This window comes from Gadus morhua, chromosome 2 (genome assembly GCF_902167405.1).
Source record: "Gadus morhua chromosome 2, gadMor3.0, whole genome shotgun sequence".
NCBI classification, from domain to species: Eukaryota; Metazoa; Chordata; class Actinopteri; order Gadiformes; family Gadidae; genus Gadus; species Gadus morhua.
The window spans coordinates 18,183,446-18,210,103 of NC_044049.1; the positions used below are offsets into that span (position 1 = coordinate 18,183,446).

Sequence of the window (26,658 nt, forward strand, 5' to 3'; positions counted from 1 at the left end):
AGGACCTTCCTATCTCAAAAACTGTTTTTCCACCACATTCTGAACCATTAGGCTTGCAGGCAACACTTCTGAGGGGCTTTGTCCAAATGACAGTCCATTTGGGAAACTTTTTTTCTCTAAGGGCTAGAACTCCAAATCTCGTTTGAAGTCTGTGTGAAGTCTGGTTTCTTTCGAGTAACGCATGCAGTAAGACTGTGCGGAAGATGGCAGCTTAGACGCTAAACAAACTTTTCCCCTTCTCTCACTGTTTATCCCTTCATCTCGTTTCTATCACCCGTTGGATTAATCACATTTAAAATATCACGACTTCTTATCTTAGTACTGGACTATTGCTTCACTCGTCACTCTGGAAGAACTCGAGGATTTCATCAGAACACGCAACGACCAACTTAATAGTAAATCTGTACAAGATCTCGAGGACTACATCAACTCACAATACGACTACATCATGTCCGCTGGCAAATCATCTCAAAAGACTCCAAAAAGAATGCGTAAAGAAGGATCCGGTTCTGATTTCACCACCATCTAAATGCTGTGCCGAAAACAAGGTAATTCTCCTCGCCATTCAATCTCAACTCACAGGATTCGACACCAGACTATCAATTCTTGAAGCCGTCCACGAAGAAATCCGATCACTCCGTCATAGCCTTGAATTCAGCCAGGAAACAAATACACTCTCAAACACGAAACAATTCACTCACGACATCTGTACAATCACTCACTAATGAACTTTCCACTACAACCGCTGAAATGAAATCTATGAAATCAACCATTCTTGACATTCAATCACGCAATATGAGAGACAATCTCATCTTCTCAGGCGTCCCGGAAAAACACTCAGAAAACCCTGAAGAAACAATCCGTTCGTTCATGTCTGATCAGCTAAAACTTCCAACACACACCGTGCAATCCATCAGTTTCCCCCGGGTACACAACATACAATCCAGGAATAATCTAGACGACCGCCCTCGTTCCATTGTCGCAAAATTCGAACATTACAAGCATAAGGATCTGGTTCACCGTCAAGGAAGCATCTCAAAGACACCAACTTCGGACTTAATGACCATTTCCCCAAAGAAATAATTCAACGACGCAAATATCTATTTCCCATCCGTAAGCAAATGATAAAAGAAGGTAAAAAAGCAGTTGTAGTAGTTGATAAACTTTACATTGACAATCAGTTATTCCGCGATAAGAACATCACCCCTTGGCTCTTCTAAATCCTGGACTGGTAATTATGCAACTCCCCCCCCCCCCCCCCCCCCCTCTTTCTCGCTCTCTCTCTCTTTCTATCTCTCTCTGCCATCAAAATTGCTTATCAATACAGTTGAATATCAGCATATGTTTTTGCAACTACAATTATTTTCCTATAAGCTACCATGCTATCATTACTACTGTCTATGTTATTGTGTTTTTGTATGTTGTTCTTGTTGTTGTTATTAATGTCATTGATAGCTTTATTTTTGTTAGCTTTTGTCAACATGTCTACCTTGCCCCCTGTTAGCCCCTGCCCCATCTCTCACCCCTGCTCCTACTGTCTTCCTTCCCAGCCCACACACTCACACTCAATTACTTATGATAACACACTCACACTCCCATTCACTCATGTTCACCATTGCAATGCTCTCAGCTATTTTAAACAGAAACAGACCCTACAAGTAATAATATATAGGACAACATTAACAATAACAACATGTCTACTATATCACTACTAACATGGAACATCCGCGGGATTGGAACTCAGGCAAAGAGGGCCAAGGTGCTTGACCATTTAGATAAATTACATGCCGACATTTGCCTCCTTCAAGAAACTCATCTCTCAGAATCTGACCACAACAGAATCAAATCTGCTCAGTACAATCACGTATTTGCAGCAAATTACAATTCGAAACAGCGAGGAGTCTGCATATTAATTCACAAAAAAATTACATTTGTTCATAACGCTACCATTTCCGACCCTGAGGGGCACTATATTATCATTAACATCTCAATTGACAATAGCCCAATTACAATTGCAAACATATATGGTCCAAACTCCGATGATCCAGCCTTTTTTCAATCCTTTTTTTCTGCCATATCAAACATGACTGATTGCCCGGTAATAATTGCAGGAGATTTCAACACCGTTCTTGATCCTTCAAAAGATCGTTCTAATAATTCAAAAAGCAAATTAACCCGGCAATCTACTTCAACCATAAAACAGTTTATGAGTGATTATGGCCTTGCCGACAGCTGGCGCTTACAACACCCAAACATCAGAGAATATTTATTCTTTTCACCAGTCCACCGCTCCTACTCTCGCCTTGATTTCTTCCTTACAACAGATAACAGACAACCTTACATCAGATTTTTTATAATTTCTACAATCGGCTTTACTCTACAGAAATAGACCCAGATAGCAAAGAAATTAACCACTTTCTCGACAACATCGACTTACCAATAATTGACCATGATCAAAAAAAAAAAATAGAAACCCCATTTTCCCAAGATGAATACCATGCTGCATTAAAATCAATGCCAAACAATAGATCCCCTGGCCCAGATGGTTTCCCGGCTGAATTATTTTGCCATTTCTGGTCAATTCTAGCTCCACTATTCTCCCGAATGGTCCACGAATCAATTCACAACTCTAGGTTTCCAGCTACTTCAAATACCGCATCAATCTCACTTCTACTCAAACCCAATAAAGACCCAACCCTTCCATCAAGCTACAGGCCAATTTCATTAATCAACGTAGATATCAAAATTATCCCTAAAGCCCTAGCAATCAGATTAGAAAAGGCAATTTCACCCATAATCCATCCAGATCAAACAGGTTTGTAAAAGGCAGGCTATCTTCAAATAACACACGCAGACTATTTAATATCATGCACCACTCTAATAACTCCGAAAATCAACACAGTCATTGTGACATTAGATGCAGAAAAGGCCTTTGACAGAGTCAACTGGAAATTCCTGTTTTACACACTAGAGCAGTTTGGGTTTGGGGACTCATTCATCAACTGGGTCAAACTATTATACAACTCACCATCAGCTACCATCACCACTAATGGACTAACCTCACAAAGCTTCACTCTACACAGGGGAACTAGACAGGGTTGCCCACTCTCTCCTCTATTGTTCACTATCTTCATCGAACCTCTAGCCGCAGCCATACGCCAAAACTCGCTCATCACAGGTATCCGGACCAAAAGTATGCACCATAAAATCAGCCTCTATGCAGACGACATATTACTGTTCTTACAAAACCCCCTTATTTCATTACAAGAGACAATCCAAGTCATAAACTCATTTGCCAGCATCTCAGAATACTCAATCAACTGGAATAAATCATCTGTTCTCCCGTTACAACCGCAAAGTTGGAATGCAGTAGCAAACACTCTACCTATCTCACTATGTACTGATCACATCACCTACTTGGGCATAAGAATTTCACATTGAACTTCACCCCCCTTCTAAAATCAATTCAAGAAGACTTGCAACGCTGGACAAATCACCCACTATCCATCATGGGCAGAATATCCACAATCAAAATGACAATTCTCCCCAAAGTAATACCTCCTCTCTATGACTCCAGTACAACCAAACCACTTCCTGGTTTAAATCCCTAGACTCAGCGATTACAAATTTTACTGGAAAAACAAGACACCCAGAATCAAACTATCCACTCTGCAAAACCAAAACCCCTAGGAGGATTAGAAGCACCAAATTTCACCTTGTACTGCCTGGCCAATCATCTTCAATATGTGCACAAATGGATCCACCACAACCAATCACCTGGTTAGACTTAGAACAGACAATTTGCAAAGACATCCAGATTTCTGACATGCCCTTTCTCACTCCAACAATCAAAAAACATCCCAGTTTCAAAGCCCCCACAATCAGCTCGGGTCTGTCAGCCTGGTGAAATCCACAACATTACTAACTCAAAACACTCACCCTCAAAACTCTCCCCAATTTGGAATAACCCTGATTTCACTTGTAATAAAATAACCCTAAACCTCCACTCCTGGAAAGATAAAGGCATTACACATATGCAACACTTGCTCACCGACGGAAAATTCTCCACATTCGCGGACTTGGTCCAGAAATTCGGCATCACCCACAAACAATTTTACAATATCTACAGATTAAATCCGCAATTAAAGCAACCGTGAATACCGCAAAAGCCAATTTAGATCTACCTACACCTGTCTCACAGCTTATTAACATACCATCGCCCAAAAAAATTACTATCCAAAATCTAAAAAATAATGATACAGGCAGACACCACGACAAGTCTACCATCTGACAAATGGAATCAGATCTCTCTATCTCTAACCGATGCCAATTTCTGGACTCAAATCTGCAAAATACCTTTCTCATGACCAAAAATACAAACCTACAGTTAATACAATATAAAATTATCCACAGGACTCACCTCACAGGACATAAACTATTTCGCATGGGTTTCACTTCAGACATCTGCCCCCATTGCACCCAAAATTGCCCGGACACCTATATTCATGCACTTTGGCACTGCTCCCCTATTACGCATTTCTGGGAGAAGATCACAGGGCTACTCACCACGTTCTTTGGCTGCTGCATCCCAACCTCCCCGTCACTCTGTCTACTTGGAGATACCACTACAATCAACCTAAATAACTTTAGCAATACAACCTTGTTGGTTGCGCTAGCTGTCGCCAAGAAGACTATCCTCATAAACTGGAAATCAAAAAATAATATTCATATTTCCATCTGGAAAAACCTACTATTAGATCACATCTCACTAGAACTCTCAAACAACTCAACTGGTAATAACCCAACCTGGCCCTCACTTTCCAACTTCCTACAGTCATAGCTCCGCTGGCCCCCTCTGCCTGAGACACGGCCCTTGCATCCCACTTACCAGTACTCCAACCAAATAGGCCTCACCTCCATTACCACTGTTAATCAATCAATAGGGTTGTGATGAGGCCCATCCACCCCCCTCTTTCATTTTTGCATATTTGTTTATTCAGTTCATTTAATTACTCTCTCTCCCTTTCTCTGTAACTATAACCTACACATATTAACTAATTTCACCAGACTGAAACTCTCCTCTGTGCTGCTCTGGCCTCCCGCGGCCGGGGGCCGGCTGCCCTGGGGAGGGGGGGGGTTCATCAGGGGGGATGGGGTGCTTCGGGTGTGACCTCTATCGCGTTGGGGGTCGGAGATGCCAGAGGAAAGCATCTGGCCCACACACGCACGCGCACACACGCGCACACACACACACACACACACACACACACACACACACACACACACACACTCACTCTCTCCCTCTCACAAACACCTCCCCAAACCCTCTCGTAATCTGTCCTTGTCCCCGTATAATTCTTTATGTTTTGTTATATGTTAAATGTCTATCGCACGTATCTGGGTTTTGTCGTGTTATGTGGTGTCTGTAAATGTATGTTTGCACTTTGGAAAATAATAATAAAAAAAATAAAATAAAAAAAGAACTCCAAATCTCGTATATGTCGTTCTCGGGGCCCCGGGAAATGTGTGTAAACATTTTAGTATCCCTAGCTATCTCGAAAAGGCCGGAAAAGGGGCTTGACCTCCAACAGTACAGTAAATGTACATAAAACAGAGGTTAGTTTCTAGTCCCCATTTTTTGTGGGATGGAGGTGTACATTTGTGGCTTAAGGTGTGTAGACACAGCTGGCCTGTGGCCACTAGGCCTGCAGCGGATTCGAATTGTATCCGAATCCGTTCGGTTCGTTTACCACAGTTCGGAGAATTCTGGAGATCCGCGGATTTCGGTTTCATGAAGGCATTGCCTTATGTAGCGTATTTTGCCTACTGTAGCCTACGTCCGATACAAAAGGGTGTTTAGGACCCAGCGGAATGCATTCTCTCCAGTGCTGCCCGAGCCAATGAGACTTTTCCCGCCCCTCCCTTCAGCCTGTCAGCGTTCAAAACAAACTGGGCTTTAAACAATTCCTAAATTTAAAGAAAGTAATTGATACAATTATATTCTAAATATACGGGAGATAAATACAAACGGGTGATAAGCGGGATAACGGCCTTCGAGGTCGACCGGTTCGATGGAAATAATGGACAGGTAGAGGCAACTCTGGCTTCATGCTGCGCTCGTCGCCAGAGTTCTAAGCCTCGTCGGCCGTTATCCCTTACATGTTACACTCAGTGCACCATGTTTTCAAATGCATTTAGGGGAACATTTATTGCACAAAAAAGCCTTGCAAGTTGTCTGATTGCAGTCAATTAACACATTGCAAATAGCCTGTGGGTCTCATTCATTTTTGTGTTTCTCCCCCAAACCCTCCGTCAAAAAAAAGTCAGCCTTTTTACTATCACGGACATGATCCTAATCCGAACCGTATCCGAAACCGAGGCCCAAAACGGTTATCTGAACCGAACCGTGGACACACTGATCCGTTTCACCACTAGTGGTCACGTTTTTGTAGTCTGGGGTCAAAAGGTCAAAAGGAGCCGGCACCACTCCGCTTATGAGATAACAAAAAGTTCATGTGTATTTCTCTCATAACCTTTTGTCATTATTAAAGAGAGGCCTGATTCTCAGATATGCATGTTGGATGGCTAGGGTGTAGGTCTGGGAAGAACTTCAGGCCAAAATCTTGCAAGCGAGCCGCTGGGTGCAGGTATAACGAGATGGAGCACTTGCTCCATCATTTCCTGTAGGGCTGGAGCCACAGGTTGAAGCGTATGCGTCCTTTGAGACCCCCTTTGATATATAAGAGACCTCAAGGTAAAGCTTACTTAAATGTTGTCGACTCAGTCACCTATTGCATCACTTCCTTTAGGGCTTCGGCCTCCTAATTGATCATTATAGTATAATTGAATGACCTCTTTCATATATATGATACCTCCACCACTGGGACGTGGCAACAATTCTCCAAATCCATATGGGGAGGGGGGGGGATGCTTGTGGACAGTAGGGGTGTATACTCGACATAAATAGGAAGCAAACTCAGGAGAAGTAATGACGACCCTCATCAAATATTTATTCAATAAATTGTTTCAAATAACCCTGCCTCTTTAAATCAAGGAGCTTGGTGTTTTGCTTTCAAAAATAGGTTATAGTAGATGTCTAAACTGCAGAAAATAAAAACATCCAAGATGCCTTTTAAGGATACGTTGGAATATCTGTCTATTTTATAACCATCGGACCCAAGTTTATGACAAAAACAACACAATTGACGGCAGCTCCTTTGCCGCGTGGTTTTTAGAGCCTTGTAAGGATTAGAGGGGGCGTCGATAGCACCACATAGCATCCTACGGTCAAGTGACTGGATGCAGCCCCGTTGAAAAAAAATAGAATGCCACCCTCAGGGGCCGTCGGACTGCGGGGACAAAGGGGACAGTTGTGGGGGGGCCCAAGGCAGAGTGGGGGGCCCATGACCAAAAAAATAAAAAATATTTTACCTTTTTTTTTTTTTACCCCTCACCCCCCGTACAATCGCTTCCCCCCCCCCCCCGTCAACAATCGCTCCGGACCCCCCCCCCCCCCCTCAACAACCTGGCGCAGGGGGGTCCTTCAGTACCTATAATATATGGGCCAGGATTTGGTGCTACGGCTCTGGCCACCCTACACACTCAGGACATGATAGTTTAAATTATTATGAACCATGAGTCTTTAGTTGCATGGGTTACATTTCGTTCTGTGTGCATGGAAAAAATCGGAGAAACACTCCCATTCAGAATGCATTGGTTTACATTTCGTTCTTTGGAGCACGTTATTTTTATTTATTTATTTATTTTCAGTTTTTGAGGAGGTGCTTCAAAGATGCAAATGTTTCTGCAATAATCCAAAAATCAAATGGCAAAACCCGTTGGCTTTTTGCCGGGGAATCCAGGGCACGCTCACTTCCGTGTTGGCCAACATACGTCATCCCTCCACCACTCTACTGTAAAAACACATGTTCAAGTTGAATGAGAATAATAATAATAATAATTCTGCCATGGTATTTATTTAAGGGGGGGGGGGGGGGGGGGGAGTACAAGTCTTTTGGCCATTCGTAGTGTTGATCAGCAGAGAAATAATTTGTCCTCAAAGACGGTGACGTCGCTTAGCAACGGAAGACGCTGGGGTAGACACCGTATTTCTTCACAAGTCACCGGACTACTACCCATGCAAGTGAACGGAGCGTTCCACGGCATTGAGAAGACCCGTGTAATAAAGGCCTAAAATATTTCTGTGTATGGCATAGAATTCTCCTCAGATTAGGCCAATAAACCAATGATAAAATAAAAATGCTCGATCAAAGGCCCGGCCCGAGTATAGTGGTGGGAAATGTCGGGCTCGAGCAGAGAATCTAAACACTGACTGGAACTACTTAGCAGGTGTCTGTAGGCTATATCAGGGAGTTAATGCACGCACTGCAGCCAATCAGAAATACAAGTATTCCCCCAGGCCGTGGTCTAAACAATATTATTCACGAGTTTATCAACCCCTACACATCAATATTAATGATAACCCATTAAATACGGTATGATTTCTAGATGTCATGGCAAACGTCCGCTCGCGACACTGGACTTGCGATCGAGGCATCGACGCGGACATAGCCAAAAACAGAGAGAATAGATGGCTAGATAAAATAAACATCAGACATACAATTCTAAAAAGAACAGATGACCCTTTTCTTCCTTGCTGTTTGCCTACAGAGCAGCGCACCTGCATTTAATATATCCGTGTATTGTCAGAATTTCAAAGGTAAAGTAGAAAACGTTGGCCAAAAGCTGTCATATTGTTAGTTTATCACAGACAATTTTAAGTAGAAACGGGTGGCCAAAAGCTGTAATTTGTTAGTTATCACAGACAATTTTCAACCATGAATGATCTGTACGGAGCTCCATAGGGACATTACGGAGAACGCTCCCGGACAGAACCTTAGTTTGGACGTCCGTGCTTAGTGACACGACAAATAGGGCTACTTCCAATTGAATCAAAATTTAGAAAATAGGCCTACGTGTCCCTGATCACTTTCATAGATTATTAACGTGACAGTGTCCACGTATTTTCGTGAGACCAGGTTCGAGCGTCGTGCATGGGTTGAATTGCGTGTGTCTCACGCCGAATGCATGAGACATGAGAGCCCTGTACTTGACACAAACCCAGCACCGCAAACGTTCTCTCCCGCTTGAGATGACGTCTTTCTTTATAGGTTCATGGGTATGATGCGCCCGATTTCCCATGCTGATATCCCCGGAGATTCTCGGGCATCTTCGACAATTTGGCTATAGATTGTCTCATTACACCGCTAAATAATATAATTATAGCCTAATTATATATATAGCCTATATATATATATAGGCAATATATATAATTAGGCAATATATAATATATATATAGCATTTGTGGTTTTGGCATAAACATAACTAGGGTGCACTGTACTATCTGCGCACACCCTTTCTGAAGCCTCTCGCTCCCCTCGCTCTCTCTCTCTCTCTGTCCCTCCCCTCTCTCTCTTTCTCTCTCTCTCGTACCGTTTTGTGGAGCACGTTAATTGTCTGAAAACACTCCCATTCAGAATGCATTGGTTCACATTGCGTTCTGTGTAGCACTGTGTACGGTTAGTGCCATTTTGCCATATTGTAATTTAGACTCAGATTTAGATATTATATTATTTAGATGAATATGTGTAAAAAACGTATTTGTTTTTGTAATGAAAAGTACATTCACAATCAACCTTTCAAGGAACAGTTTCTCCGTTCTATAAATTCAAAGAGGACCAACTGTAGACAGTGTGGTCCAGGTCCAGACACTGTGGACCTTTTCAACCACTCTCAATTTAAAACAGTCACTGAGTGCTGTTGCCATTAGTGAGGGAACCACCCAGACAGAGCAGCCCTTTGCGCACGTAAATACTTGAAGAGAACATGAAGAAATATGTAGTTTGTTCTGGAGACGTTTGTCATCAATTGATTTAATTGAGTGAAACGGGCATAACAAATATGTACAATTCTATCTGTCCAGCTTGACAGCAGTTGACACCCTTATTTGTGTGTACATTTGAATGGATGCTCTACTGTATACAGTGAAGCTCAATTTTGTTTGTTGGTTTTCATATCCTCAGAGACCTGCTGAGACGCACATGCCATGGTTTTAACAAGGCCCTCGTCTCACAAGATAATACCCCGGTGGGTGCCCAGATTGTATATGATGGCGAGAAGAGAAAACCATTGACAGTGACATCAGCCTTTTTCCACACCTTTGCAAAGGTAAGTACTTATGGCGTTTGTTGTTTATTTATACTGATTGGCTATATATCCCTGAAAACTTTAAGTGAAGACTTTTATAGCAAGTCATGTATTCATGTCATTAAAGGAAATGTCATTTGTCGTGACCTATTGCCCCACTTTGTGTCGGTGCGACACCTGGGTATAAGGAAGAATCAAATCCTTCAATGCATAAGGCTTTATAGTGTTTTATCTATAGCTTTATATAAGAGATATCCCTTCTAAACAAACACAATGGATCCCCATGAAATGGATATGTCTATTAGTTAGACTCCTTTACCCCATGGATGGTTAATCCTTTGTAAATGGGAACTTCTAAGATTATTTGTTCATAGAGTTACCTTTTTAGAGGAAACCTAATGAATCCACATGAAAACGGGTGTGTTCATAAGTTAGGTAATCTTTCTCCATGTAAGATTCACCAAAGCCCATAGCATCAATGTAGAAGAAGGAGAGCACTGTTCTTATATTACCTTAGGTGGAAATAACTTGCCAGAAATTTGGTCTAATTGTTTCACTCACACACAGGGTATTTGGAAATTTTCTGGCTTGGCAAAGTAAAGTCCATACAAGGGCTTCCTAGATTACACATGGAATTCTATCAAAACTTTTTTGAAATTGAACATGAACATTTAACTCAAAAGCATAAACTGAAAGGAAAACATTTGGCAGGCTGAACATTCATAAAGGAATCATCTTGCGAGAGACTAGCACATAAACTTGAACATGAAGGTTCAAAGGCAAACATTGACCACAAACAAACCTTTGCGCCAACACAGGACGCATCACATTCATGTATCTACACACGTAGAATCTTCAGTTTCTGGGCTCTGACGTGTTTTCCGCCTTCCCAGATGTCTCGGTGGAAACACAAGGACATATCTCCCTGTGTGGAGAAGGCCTCTGGTTCCATTAATATAGAACGGCCTGGTAACTCCAGGGCCTTTGATCCGACACCCTCTCTTGGAAGTGGAGGGCTCGGAATCAAGGGCTTTCTGATTCCTGAAGCATTCTTGAAGCAATGTCTCAAGGGTACAGCGATTGCAGCCCTAGGGGCTGTATTTTCCCTCAGCTTTGAGTGGCCCGTGCCTGAGGCCTTGGTCGGAGGAACGACTTCCTCACTTTCTGAGCTTAAACCATCAGGACTTCATACATGCCTTCGGTAACGGGGGAGCCTGTGTTAGTTTTCTGATTTTGTCCAATAGAACAATCAGGATAGACCCCCCGCCTAATTTCGGCATTGTTTCCAAGGCAAGAACATACAGTAGTGAGCTCTCTCTAAGACTGTTGCTCTGTGTTTGTTGGAATCTCCAATGGAGAGCTATAACATTTTTATGTTGGTCACCAGCGGGTTGGCTTGTTGGCTAACTGTACGTCCACACCAGAAGCGAATTGAGCGACCAAATCGCCGGAAGTCATTCACTTTCTATGGGCAAGAGCGACCAAAGCGACCAAAGCGACCAACGCTACCAGCGGCCAAAGTTGAGCGACCAGAGCGTCAAAAAGAAGTTGAAAACTTTTTAACTTTATGCAAATGACTATGATGCGCTTCAGCGGCCAAACACTGACAGCCAATCGGAATGTAGACGCTCTTCGCTTGCGTGGATCCCAGGGAACACCGGCAGGCACTTTGGTTCCTACCTACCTTTATCCACTCACTGAACAAAATGTCGGCTGAAGTATTAATCGCGGCTGTAACTGGGCACCCGGTGTTGTACTACCCAACCCTTTTTCAGTTCAGAGATTGAAACGCCATAGTGGTTTGGATACCAAGTGATGATAAGCGGGAGTATTTATATACCTAGAACGTTCGTATTTAAGCGGGAATCATTTTCATTTGCTCTCCATGCCACCAATCTAACCAACCAATCGCGTGTAGCATGCTTTAAACAAAACCAAAAAAGTTTTTGAAATCGTCACATAAACAAACTAATCGACAAGACGAGGGATAAACGACAAGGGATATATCTCTTGTCTTTTGTCCCTCTATTCCCCACTATTCACGGAGCCTGAGGTGAATAATTGTTAATTAAATAGTCTAGATAGATATATAGCCTAGTCAAGTCTTTATTAATACCAAATGACACAAATCGTCGGGAATCCATTTAGGTGGTTCAGCCCACACAAGACAGTAGCCTACAAGACCACACAGAACAAGTCTGACTGGACATACACACAATACATCACATTAAAACTAGACACGTGTTGATAGATAGATAGACAGATAGGCCTAGATAGATAGTTATGTTCCATTATTTGCCTTGCGGAGCCAACAAGTCCTGTGCACGTAAGCAAATTAGCCATGTGCGCCAATGTCTATTTGTTTTGAGTGCGACGAATGAGTGCAGATCATGATTTGCAGATGCAGATCAGTGAAACATATTTGAACTAGCCTACTACAGCACGCAGGGTTTTTTGTTCTCGGTTGTAATTAGCCTACATTTTAGGATTTTTTTTATATTGGGGGGAATCACTGTCCCTACTTGTTGTCGAAGCACTTTATCCAACAAGCAAAAACCGTCTCGGCAATATGGCCAAGGTGTATGGGAGAGTTCACTCTTTGATATGGCTGTCTGTAGGGCCTACTAAAAGCATACGGCTACTTTAAATGCGTCTGCATAATTGAATTGTACATCATGAGCGACTTGAGCGACCAAAGCGAACAGAAAAATTCGCAGCGAAACTTTGTGAGCGAACAAAGCGTCTTTGACGCTTTGGTCGCTCCTGGTGTGGACGTACAGTAATAGCGTTCACTAGCCTTTCGGCTAGTTGGATGACCGGTAGATTCATATCGTCCATTACTTAGACTTTCAAGTTAGATTGATAATTCATCCCTAGAGGATCATTTCTAGGACATTGTTTTTAGGGGGCAGCCAGATTTGAACTGGGGAACTCTTATTCTGCAGCAAAATCCTATGGCACTGAGCTACAAACCCTTTGCAATTCATTGAATTCCTATATGCCTAAATAAACGTTGTTATTGGTTAGACTTTAGACGTTAGATGGATAGATATAGTTTATAATACAACCCGAGATGTTACTTTCGTGGACATAATTTGTATGGTGAACCCAGAGTTGAACTGGGGACCTCTTGAGCTGCCTTGAAATGTTGTACTACTGAGCTACTAAACCAAAAGATTGACTAATTCTTTCAGAATCTGAAACCTTGAGTATAATTTCTAGGATGTCAATTTCTCTGCCACTAAGCTATATCCACATATTTTCTACCCTCGTTTCTCATGTTTCAATTTCACAGCAAGAATTCTAATTGCTTTCGAGATCTTTATTTTCTGTCATATCTCTTTTAAATTGTCCTTAAAGCCCTGTAGGTTAAAAATCAAAATAGCTTTGAACAGGAACAAACACTTTTTTATTGATGTGACCTAATGCCAAAATGGAGTCTTTACATTAAATCCATGACTTATATTTAAACTCTGTTGTTATTGTAACGTCTGTTTGTGAGTAGAGTAATCCATTCAGAAACAAAACCTGGGATACCTGCTCTGTTGTTGGCAATGGAGGGATTTTGTCCAACAGCACCTGTGGTGAGAGGATAGATTCCGCCCAGTTCGTCATCAGGTAGGAACTCCCAGACTATTTCCTTTTTCCTTCCACGTTTGTTATTGTACTGAATCCCTCAGAATGCACAATTTTCACGATGCAGTTTGAGCTTCATCAAATACAAATTTCAACTGTGAGTGACAAGAGTGTGGACTTTCTCCCCGATGCAGGTGTAACCTACCTCCTGTGGAGAACAGCCATCTCAAGGATGTAGGCAAAAAGACAAACCTTGTGACGGCAAATCCAAGCATCTTGCTTGAGAAGTAATGGCTACTGCATTGTGTACCACCAATATGACTTTGACACAGGGAGGGCTTATACTTCATTTATTTCTCTAACAACCCACCCTCTGCTCACCCTCAGATTTAGGGGTCTACAGGAGCACAGACGTCCCTTCATGGAGAGCATGCATCGCTACAATGACTCTCTGATGCTCCTGCCGGCATTCTCATACTCCCGCAACACTGCAGTGTCCCTGCGTGCGCTCTACACCATCGAGGACTTTGAGAGCCCAATCAGGCCGGTGTTCCTCAACCCAGAGTACGTTCGGAACCTGCACAGCTTCTGGCGCTCCAAGGGCCTCCGGAGCATGCGTCTGAGCTCTGGCTTGATGGTGGCCAGCCTGGCGCTGGAACTTTGCACCAATGTACACCTATATGGGTTCTGGCCCTTTGACCAACACCCGCTATTACACCAACCACTCAATAACCACTACTATGACAACAGAAAGAGTAAGAAGAAGGTTCATGCAATGCCTGCCGAGTTTGACTATTTGTTGAGGTTACATGAGCAGGGTGTACTGAAAATACACCTGGGGGATTGTCGGCCATCCAGCCTGTAGGCAGCCCTGCAACTGAATACACTGGATCATGTTCTTGTCTTTAGCTGATGTCTTGACTCTATTATTCTCAAAGATTGCAATATGTGTGGTGAAAACAGTGAGGCATGATGTTTAATTTAATTTATTTATTCTGTATCGATGCAAAGCCTCCACAAATATATGATACGATAAACTTGGAATGCAATGCACTGAACATGCACTGTTTGCACCGATGAAATTATACAAAAGTAGTTTTTTTTCTATTAACATTATGCATAGTAATGATTTAAACAATATATATATATAGACATTGGTGATAATAAAATATGTATATATATATATATATACATATAACTATAATTTTTTATTAATTTGACTTCTTGGATGGAGATTGTTTAGATTTGGTAAATATGAAGCCATTTTAGTGCCTTATGTAAACAATGTATTTTTCTTTTAACTGAATTAACTGAACTGATTTTGACTATATCAACAAAATATTGATTTTGTCTATCACATGAGTAGAAAAATATACAATTGAATACATAGGTGTTCAAAACACAAATTTTTAATATGTTGTTAATGTTAAACATACAGTTTGATTTCCTGTATGAAAGGACACATTTTTCCCTACGAAATTCTGAAAAAGAAACTATATATTTACTGAATTGATCCATCTTGAACTGAAGGTAATGCTAAAAAACATAGATGCAAATGAAATGGATCCAGCCGGCCAACATAGGCTGAAAGATTCACTCATAAATGTTCACAATGTTCCCACGTTAAAATTTTTGCCATGATCAATATTCCCCACAAATGATAGCCACTGATGCCTTGGTAACAATAAACAAAGTAAAATGTGTGAAAATAAAACATTTATATATGTATGTACAGTATATATATACACACACAGTATATGGTTTTTATCAGTGAGATATTCATGGAGAATATATTTTGTATTTATGACATTGAATTTTATTGTTGCAGAAACAGTTTTTGTGAGTCTCAAACAGATTTTTATAGTGATACTTACTGAAGTCATGTTCTTACTGAGATCAATAAGAATTACAAGTGATGTTTAAAAAGAAATCATTGAAGACTTTTGCAGCCAATATTGACATTGTGTCAATGAATATGAACTTGATTTTCTAAGACATTGGTGATAAAAATAAATACAAAGCTGATGAGTACATTGCTTGTTTTATTCCGCAAATGGTCATAAGCAAAAATATGATTTAGCATTTTTCCTGAATTGCCAGTATCTACCGCTGGTTGTCAGTTTTTCCAAGCTTAACAGCAGACTACTTTTTGCTGAACCTATTCTGCTACATTCAGTGATAAACAGCACACAATTAACTACATCAATAAGTTGTATTATGAATTGCTATTGTTTGTTTAATTTCCATGTGCTGGTACACCTTCCTCCACTCCATTGATAACAAATTATATATCATCAGTGAACGTTAGTGAACACTAGATAATGTCAGTGAACACTAGATAAGCCATGGTTGACTGCAGAGGTACGTGCACTGCTGAGAGCCCGAGACATAGCTTCAGAGCAGGTGATAAGGAGGGCTCTGAGCATAGCAGGGCAATACTGGCCCGGGCTATCAGGGACGCTAAGCTGTGCACATGCTCAGAAAATCCACGGCCACTTCAGAGACAGTGGAGACACACGGCAGCTATGGCAGGGCATCCAAGCCATCACCAACTACAGGACATCTACACCAGCCTGTGACAGCGATGCCTCATTGCCTGATGCACTGAACGTGTTCTAACGCCCGGTTTGAAGCAAAAAATGATGTGGTGGCGGAGAAGAACATTCCCTCTCCCCGACGAACAAGTGCTACGTCTGACCACGGCTGAGGTGAAAAAGTCACCGCGCAGAGTGAATCCGCGTAAGGCTGCTGGCCCAGACAACATTCCCGGAGTTGTGCTCAAAGGATGTGCAAGACCAGCTGGCAGATGTTCTCACGGACATCTTCAACATCTCCCTGAGCAGTGCCAACGTCCCATCGTGCTTCAAAACTACCACCATTGTCCCTGTGCCGAAAAAGTCACCTGTGTCTTGCCTCAACGACTACCGCCCCATAGCACTCACTTCTACCATCATGAAGTGCTTTGAGAGGCTGATCCTGAGGCACATAAAGAGCCTCCTGCCACCCACGCTAGACCCCCTGCAGTTTGCGTATCGAGCAAACCGCTCTACCGACGACGCCATCTCAACCACCCTCCACCTAGCACTCACCCACCTGGAAAAAAAGGACACATATGTTAGAATGCTGTTCATAGACTTCAGTTCAGCATTCAACACAATCGTCCCCCAGCACCTGATCACGAAGCTGGGCTTGCTGGGCCTGAACATCTCCCTCTGCAACTGGATCTTGGACTTTCTGACGGGGAGACCCCAGACAGTCCGGATCGGGAAAAACACCTCCAACACCACCACTCTGAGCACAGGGGCCCCTCAAGGCTGTGTGCTCAGTCCACTGCTGTTCACACTACTGACGCACGACTGCACGACGCTACACGGCTCGAATCACATCATCAAGTTCGCCGACGATACGACCGTGGTGGGTCTGATAGAAAAGAACAATGAGTCAGCTTACAGAGAGGAGGTGAAACAACTGCTAACCTGGTGCAAAGTCAACAACCTGTCCCTGAACGTAGACAAAACCAAAGAGATTGTTGTTAACTTCAGGAGAGCACAGAGGGACCACAAGCCGCTGGACGTTGATGGCTCCCCGGTGGAGATCGTGAAGAACACCAAATTCCTTGGTGTCCACCTGGCCGAGAGCTTAACCTGGTCCCTCAACACCGGCTCCACGGTTAAGAAAGCCCAGCAGCGCCTCCACTTCCTGAGAAGGCTGAAGAGAGCCCACCTCCCACCCCCCATTCTCACCACTTTTTACAGAGGGACCATAGAGAGCATCCTGGGTAGCTGCATCACTGCCTGGTTCGGAAACTGCACCAAACTTGACCGCAAGAACCTGCAGCGAGTAGTGAGGACAGCTGAGAAGATCATCGGCGTCTCTCTCCCCTCCATCTCAGACATTTACACCACTCGCTGCATCCGCAAGGCAACCTCCCACCCCTCACACAAATTCTTCTCCCCCCTTCCGTCTGGCAGAAGATACCGGAGCATCCGGTCCGCCACAACCAGTCTACAGTACAGCTTCTTCCCCCAGGCCATCCAACTCCTCAACTCTAAGGGACAGGGCCTCGTTTCCCGAAAGCGTCGTTGGTAACGAACGTCTTGAAAACGCTCGTAGCTAACGAGTACTCCAGGGGTACTCGTAGGACGCTAAGAGCATCGTCAGCCTACTATAGCCTCAGTGGCGTCACCATCAGATATTCCGTGTATTGGATGCGTTTTATTAAAACGCATTGCGCCTTTATGTTCTTAGTTTGGTGATTAATAAAGATTATTAATTTATTTATTAATAAAGATGTTAAAATGGCCAAAATAAAACGGGACAGTCCAGAAAAAGTTGTGTGAGAGAAAGTGGGGGGATTTGTGCAGACTGTGACATGGGCTACTCATAAAACATAGCCTAAAATAACCCCAAAAATTAAAAATGTAACAAAATAATGAATGAAAGAACTGAAAGAAAAATAAAATTAATGAAAGAAATGAAAAAAAAATTAAAGGCAAAAGGAGCGGGCAAAAGGCTGGGATATGGTGGGGATTGGTCACGTTGACGGGGATGTTTAGTGACATGGGGGGGGGGGGGGTTAAAAAAAAGACGCGATCACTCTTCGGCGTGATTCCACACCAGCAGCGTAATCCGGGAGGCCGTCCCGAAACAGATCTTCCTCGTCCTCGTCCTCGTCCTCGTCCTCGTCCTCGTCCGGTTCACCCAACGCCACCCCAGCCTTGGCTGCAATGTTGTGCAACATTGCTGTCACGCAGATCACAGCGCACGACATGGCTGGCGCAAACTGGAGCCCTCCGCCGGACTTGTGGAGGCATCGGAAGCGCAACTTCCACCTGCCGATCGTGCGCTCGACAATGCACCGGGCCAGACGGTGGGCTTCGGTGTACCGTTCCTCGTGGACGTCTCCCGGGTTAGCCAATGGGGTGAACAGGTGAGGCCTAAGCGGATAGCCACTGTCTCCGAGGAGCCGCCACTCTCCCCTGGAGGCTGCAGCCAGCCGTCCGATGGAGGACTCGAGGAACACGAAGGAGTCGTGACTCGTGAGTGCCTCCAGGCCATCTCGCTACGACATCCAGGATGATGCCCTGATGGTCGCACACCACCTGGCAGTTGACAGCGGCATATCCCTTCCGACAGATGTAGACGTGGCCATCAACGTGGGGCGTGAGAATTGGAATCAAAGTTCCATCCACGACTCCGGCCACTTGTGGGATGCGGAACGACCGAAAAAAGTTCTCTTGGGTCGCACCCATCTCATCTCTGCTGTGGAAACGGACGTGTCGCGGTACGAGACGAAGGAGGCTGTATGTCACTGCCTGGACCGATCTGCACACTGATGCCTTGCACAGGCCCTGGCCATCTCCTACCACCTGCAGGAAGCTCCCTGTGGCGTATAATCGGAGGGCGGCCAAGAGCTGCACTTGCGGTGTGAGCGCAAAGCTCCTCCTTGTAGCACGTCTGAGGTCTTGCCTGATCGCCCTAAGCAGCTGTCTGATGGCCTCCCTGGGCAGCCTGTAGCGCTGTATGACTGCGCGTTTCTAGAGGCCTAACCCTTTTTCCGGAGGGTGTTTTATAGCCAATCAAATGATCAATCAAGGAAACTTTATGCGGAATCAGATTAAGTCGGCTCTCTCTGAGCATGTTTCAGAAATCAGCCCATTAAGATAAATGTAGTTGTCACACAAGCTATTTTAAATATTTTGTCATATGGAATTATTTCAGGGGGGAAATGCCGTGAAACGCACAGTGCATTCAGGATTAGGACTGATATATGTCGGCTTAAGCCTAATCAATTGTGTTTTAATGTCTTTAGCATTCATATAATTGCAGTCTATTTTTTTCGTAGGCTACTCTGCTGTTGTCCTTGATGGGGAGATATTTTAACCCTTTTTAACACAATTTTCCTGCGACATTCCTGCGTCTCCCCCTCCTACGGAGCCCATTTCAGCACCGTGTCAGTAGACAGTTACAATCCTACGACGTCGTGAGTGCAGCGAATGCGCGTTCACGTTAAGAGGAGTTTCGGGAAATGCGACAAAGAAATTATCGATGGTTCGAAAGATCCATCGGGAGAATGATCTTACGAGCGAAGATCCATCGATATCGGGAAACGGGGACCAGATCTGATCATCTCTGTTACCTGTGGTTTATGTACTATTGCACTATTGTTTTATATTCATATTTATTATATTCATATTTATATTCCCGCACTACTCAGACACATAGTCATATTTTTATTTATATTTATATTCCCGCACTACAAATTCCACACTTTACTGGTTTGCAGTTATATGTAGCATGTTGTTGTTGTTGTTCTTGGGAAACGCTATTTCATTTCACTGTATACTGTGTATATGGCTGAAATGACAATACATTATCTTGAATCTTGAATAAGATTAACTTAAACTTTATTGTCATTGTGCAGAGTATTACAGAGACAATGAATTGAGGTAGTGTCTGACCTAAATGAGGACAAAACCGAGATGATTGTATTTGGTGCTAAAAACAGAAAGGCTTAAAGTAACCCAACACCTTCACCCTCTGTCCCTGAAAACCTCAATGAAAGCCAGATATAGGAGCTTTCATGGATTCAGATTTACTTTTCGACAGTCACATCAAATCAGTTACAAAATCTGCATCACCTTAAAAATGTAGCAAGACTTGGAGGGCTCATGTCCACTGAAGACTCACAAAAACTTGTACATGCCTTTATCAGATTACTGCAATGCACTTAAAGGCCCACTATGCAACTTCGGGAATTTCTTCGCTGTTTTCTTGGTTTTGGCACGCACATTTCTCTACACAGCGCCCCCCTACAGCTTCGTAGTAGATATTTTACAAAACTGTCGTAACAACTCGTTGACAACCCTTCCCCATGCACTTCTACGCGAGCCATGTGCATTTGTTTTCAAAGAAGCCGGCGAATACGTGGAGCCATGTCCGAAGTAAATGTTCATAAAGTGTAGGCAAGGTTATACATTTTTAAAATGGTGTATTTGTATTGCAATAAACATAAAGCCATCCTTTTTATAGTTGACGGGGAGAATTTATATCCTAGATTATAATTGTTTTATCTTAGGTTGAACAGAACAATCAGTGTGAGAGTGTTGGCCAACATAATAATCTAAATAAACAAGAACCTGGATTCGGGGATTCAGTCTGTATCTGGGAGACGAGACAGACGAACAGCAAAACACCAATGGAAACAAAGGTGTTTATATGGTTGCAACCAAGCAAGCTAGAAACATACAGGGCTCACAACAAAACGGTCGAGAAAACAATTTTTACAGGGCTCACAACAAAATGGTTGAGCAAACACATTTGTACAGAGACTATCAACATCAAGAATACCACGAGGACAAAGTTCACCCAAGGGTACTTTCAATTTCAAAAGCAACACGGCCAAGTCGGAGTCTGATTTGAAGTCTTCTTTTTCTTTCAGTTCACGCTATTCCTGAAAAGCTTGCCCAACGTTTACGTGTCTGGCCTCTCTGTCGGTCAGTCTCCCTTTTCTCTTCTTCTGTTCCTCCGACATTGGGTTTCTCTGTCTCTTTTTAGTCGGCTGATCTATGATGAATGTAACAATCCCTTAGTTACTCGTGTTTATATCGAGCCGGTTCCGTGTTTGGGGGTCTGTGCCGCAAAGCAATTCGTTACTTCGCGAGACCCGAGACTCCCGCGAGAGTGGGCGGCGGGTCGCCGGCAGAAACATATTCATTTTCTCCGCCAAGATGCGCAAGGGGGAGTTGAAACAACGAACAATCGAACAAAAATGTATAATGGAACTATCGCAATGAGTCCTAGCCTGTTATATAAAGGTAAATCAAGCCAAAAAAGTTGCATAGTTCCCCTTTCACTCGTGTCTGATCTCTTTTCTGGTCCATTCTTCTTTTGTTCCACCGACAGTCGCCTCTTGGGTCCCTTATCAGTCGATTGATCCATGACGAATGCAACAATTGCATCGCAACTGGCTGTTTATATCTAGCCGGTGCCATGATGGGTGTGTGTCTGTGCCGTAAAGTATTTTCGAAACTACAATCTGACTACATTTTCGAGGATACTTCCGCTGCGTCACATCCGGATTGGCTCGGTCCGAACAGATCAAGTTGCATATGCGCTTTTTCACTGGAGAGGCGACATGGGTAAATGACACACCCACCAATCGACCCAGAAATGGATGCAGAACCATCAGCATAACTCTCAACCTGCATACTTAATGTAATTTTGGCTAAAAGTTGCATAGTGGGCCTTTAAAGATCTCTCAAAAAAAAACTCTAAGGAAACTTCAGCTTGTTCTGAATGCTGCTGCTCAATGGCAGTTCTACACGGGGGCCAGTGCCCCTGTAGACATGTCCCTGTTCTAGTTGACAGATATTTTATCTTGTTTTCATATTATTATTTACTGATGGTGTTTACAGAATGCGAGTGTGTGTTATATTGAAAGCGAGGCTGTGTGTGCCTATGAATATAGGCTACAATGAGTTTTTTAAGGTGCTGTACAAGCAAATCATATCGTCTACTCTGTACAGTGACAAAGAGTGTACAGTAACCTACTTCATTCAATATCGAATAGGCTACTGTAGCCTACACTATAAACAAATGGTTTTGCTCTTTGCTCATGGCAGTTGTGACAGTCATTTTAACATGTCAGCAGGCAAGCTTCACTCATTCCAGGATGCATTATGCTTTGTCCTATAGCCTTCTTGGAACATGTTTTGAAATGGATCTACAGTAGCCTAGGGGTGTAAATCTCTGGTTTCCTCACGATACGATATTATATCGATTCATTGGACAACGATACGATATTTGCCGATATCAAAAGTCTGCCGAAACTAGACATCCTCGCGCTCACACATGTGCTCGCTGTTGCCTCATTTAACCGGTGAATGGATACGAGCGGCTTGGCGCTTTGCACAGAAATAGTTTCACAAACACCCGCGAAAGGAGATATATAATAATAAAAGCATGTAATACAGCGATATGCATCGATGTTTGGGCGTTGCATCGATGCAGTTGGATCGTTCGCCAATCAATCGATGTATCGATCTACATCGATTTATCGTTACACCCCTAGAAATTTGCTCATAACAGGCCAGCTGGAATACAAAGCAAACTCTTTGTATTCCAGCTGGTTTTTTTTGTGATGTTTTATGATGTTTTAATGTTGCGTTGGTAATGTGTTAGACAGCTTATGTTCTTAAATGTTTTGTTAACCTGATTCCTATCCCATTCTGTTTAACTAAAAGCGTGCTACTACTGCAAAATCTCTTTGCTTTTGTTTTTTTTCTTTTCTTTAATGTGTTTGGAAATGACTTTTAATTATGTTAACTAGATCTCATAAATGGCCTAAACACATCAAATTTGTATATACCCTATACCGTTTAACTATAAGACCTCTATAAGAATCTCCTCTGTGCAACTATTCATGTAGTCAGTCAATGATCAAACTAGTAGCATGAATATGAATTACAGTCCAAGCGGGTTAGGCAAGGCAAGGCAATTTTATTTTTATAGACCGTTTTTACAAACAGTTTGTCTCAAAGGGCTTTACATAGCATGAGCATCATAACATCATAACTCTTCCCTTGAACCCTCACATCCACTGAGTAAAAACTGGAGAAAAATTGCAGTTGTTTCAGAGGGTTGGAATATGTGGAAACACAGAGAGACTGCGAGACGCCGAGGCCAAACTACAAGGTGCGAAAGTGTCTGCCTCTCTGACCCATGGGGAGAGCTGGTTCCACGGTAAAGGAGCCCAGTGACTAATGTATGATAGTAGGCATTATTGGCCCTTAACACTAATATTCAGGAACAACACTGCCTCAAAAGGATATTGGCCTAAGCAACACCAGTAGATGCATATACTTTTCCCTGAACTTTTAAATGTTGCAAACGTGCAAAACATAATTAGATATTTATGTGGCATTCAGTCCACTGCTTAAAAATATATCTGTGGCATTCAGTAGGCCAATGCTGTGGTAAAGTGTGCAAAGTATGAGTATGAATATTTGATGGAGTATGAGTAAGTGTTTCTTTCTGTTACATAGATAGAACTTTATCAATCCCCTGTAGGAGAAATGTGTTAATGTTCTTCCCTATAAAACAATAATGGTAAAAAAAATTAATACAAAACATGACGGTAACTCTAAAGTCAAACCGTCCAATCTGAAGGCTCTACTTAACCACTCCCCCAACTCACTTCCACCAATGCAAAGCGAACAGAACTGAGTAGGGGAGGGCGTAGCCTAACTAGTTTGTGAACGACCCAGGGTAACGCAACGCAAATTAAATGTGAACATGTATGAGGCTTTAATAAAATCCCGGACGATTTTGAAATTTTGCCCAGACGCATTTGATTCCTACCCTTCCACTGTTAAATAGCGGCGCAAGTTGTTGGCCGCTATCCTGGTAATTTCTCTGCGTGAGAAATACGAAGTGTGGCGTGTGACCGTGTGCATGGGTTGAATTGCGTGTGTCTCACGGAGAGCCCTGTGCAATGTTCAGCTGTTAGAAATGTGTTGTGATCACTTGCATTCCCCACAGCTCAGGCTGTTCTATTTCATGTAGGCTACGCCGTCTAGGCTTCGCCTTATGGGCCTGAAAATTCCAACTATGCACCTATCAGCGTGGGCACCGCCCAAATTTCCCCACGGTATCGTGTCTATATAACGTGGTGTATGCCGTCGCTCATCCTCCCTTTTCTTTCAGCACTTGTGCTTATCAGCGAGAAATTGAGAACTACTATTAAGAAGAGGAAAACTTCAACACGGATCTCTCAAGCCGGTGGCAGCGGCTCGGTTTTTCCCGCTCTCGGGTTACAACCGCCACCGTCGTACAACACAAGGGTCCGCGCCGGATGACCGATCTCTTCCGGGAGATCATGGGTGGGGCGGCGGCCATCAAAGGGATTCCCATGCCGGCCCCACCTCTCGCCCCCGTATCTGACGATATGCAGGGCGAGTGCTTTCGCACCCCATCTTCTTCCCGGCGGGTTACCCAGTGCCCCTTGTTCCCGCCTGTGCAGCACTTGTTTACTGCTGCAGGTGGGGACCCTTCGACCCTGAAGGCTCCGGTAAGATCCTACACGGAGTTCACCAACGTGGAGGGGTGGGCCGATACTCAGGCGAGGCCCCTCGCCTGGAGCCTCCCCTGGCAGCGCTTCTCTGTCCGGGCGCCGGATGGCGCCCTAACGAAAAGCCGCTGCCCCCCGACCGCCTCCAGAAGCAGATTGTCTGCCTAACGGACAGGGTGTTCGTTTGTGCCTCTCAATCCGCGGCGGCGGTCAACAACATCGCCCTGCTCTCCTCTGCCATGGTCTCCTTGTCGGCTGACAGGGAGGACTACGGCCCGGAGGAAGCCGCGAGATGGCTGGCGGTTTCCCACTTTTCCAGGGCCATCCTCCAGCTATGCCAGCCGATAGCAGTTTCGGCCGGCCGGCATATGGCATGGGCTACCATGATTCAAAGGGTCATATGGCTCTCCCACACTGCGGTGCCGGAACGAGAGCGGGACAGCCTTGTCCAGGGTCTACTAGCGCCGGATGGCCTATTTGGTCCCCGGTTCTCCGAGGTGCTCGCGCACCAGCAGTCAGTCCGTGAGAATCGTTCCCGGTTCGGGGCGATTCTCACGGGCTCCTCCCGCCAGCAGGCTGGGAGGAAGCGGGGTCCAGGCCGGTCCCAGCGTTCCAGGGGGCCGCCTCCGACTCCAGCCCCGGTGCAGCAGCAGTAGCAGCCGCAGCCGCCGCAGACGGGGAGAGCAGCGCCACGGACCGGGAAGTTCCGTAACCTTGCTCCTACTTTTTCTTTCCCAAAAAGTAAGGACCGTTCCGCCGAACGGCAGTACATGGTACCTAAAGAGCGATATTCCTCAGGCCACCTGCGTCCTACGCTTGTGATGCGTTCCTCCATGTTGCCTCTTTCCCCCTCTCAGCCCGGTGGCTGTAGGGTGGCGGTCGGACGGCGTGTTCACATGGCCTCTGGTTCACCTGCTTCTAAGAAGCAGCGTCCCTTGGAGCCTCGTGGACGGATCAGAGACTCGTTGCACGAGCCCGTGGATACGGCCGCTTGTACCGGTCTCCTGGTTTCCCACATTATAGGTGAGGAGACTGGTCCGCACGCTGTGGCTACAGCCTGCGGACAGCGCATGCGCACAGGTGCGGCCGGACGGCTCGCTCCCTGTTCAGCGGGCACGAGCGCGACGTCTAGACAGCTCGTTGTTTTTACAGCGGCTGGTTCTGCTACATCTCCTACGCTCGCTGAGCCTCCTCCCTTTCATGGGAAGCCCCCCTTGGTTCACACGCAGTGTGGATGCGGTAGGGGCAGAGGAATACGGGTTATTCCTGGACGGTCTTCCTCAGCTGTCGGCTCGCCCTCTCTCCGACCGCTATGCGTGTTGGCAAGAGCGGTGCGTTCTGCCATCGTGGTTGGACACCACATTGAGATGGGGCCACCCCATACAGTTCAAGCGTCGTCCCCCACCCTTTATGGGGTTGGTGGAGACCACGCTACGGGCACGGCTCTGGCAGCAGAGGTGGCACGTCTCTTGGTAAAGGGGGCCATCACTGTCGTTCCCCCCCACGAGTCGCACCTAGGGTTTTATTCCCGCTACCTCCTGGCTTCCAAGAAGTCAGGGGAAAAGAGACCTATTCTGGATCTTCGCGTGTTCAACAGATTCGTTGCCACGAGAAAGTTCAGAATGCTCACTGTTGTGGTTAACTCTTGTCCTTTGTTAACCACTGTGTGGCTGAGCTTGAAAGTCTGACGCTTATACCAGATGTACTAAATCAAAAGAAATCCAGGTCCAGTGCGGTTTAAAGTTGAAAATTCCAATTCCAATTCCAATTAGACGAAATGAAAATACAAAACTCAAAAGTTCTTG

At 44.3% G+C, this 26,658-nt stretch overlaps 1 protein-coding gene across 2 annotated transcripts in view; it reads left to right on the plus strand.

Moving 5' to 3' along the window:
* The window catches only part of LOC115560283 (alpha-2,8-sialyltransferase 8F), an 83,356-nt gene extending 67,543 nt beyond the window's left edge, over window positions 1-15,813 (plus strand). For both annotated transcript variants that reach the window (XM_030379652.1, XM_030379660.1), the window contains exons 4-7: window positions 10,083-10,227; window positions 13,712-13,824; window positions 13,977-14,069; window positions 14,170-15,813. In XM_030379652.1, coding sequence (XP_030235512.1) covers window positions 10,083-10,227; window positions 13,712-13,824; window positions 13,977-14,069; window positions 14,170-14,647 — 829 coding nt within the window. In that variant the 3' untranslated portion in view covers window positions 14,648-15,813. The remainder of the gene's footprint in view (window positions 1-10,082; window positions 10,228-13,711; window positions 13,825-13,976; window positions 14,070-14,169) is intronic.
* Window positions 15,814-26,658: the final 10,845 nt, after the last annotated feature.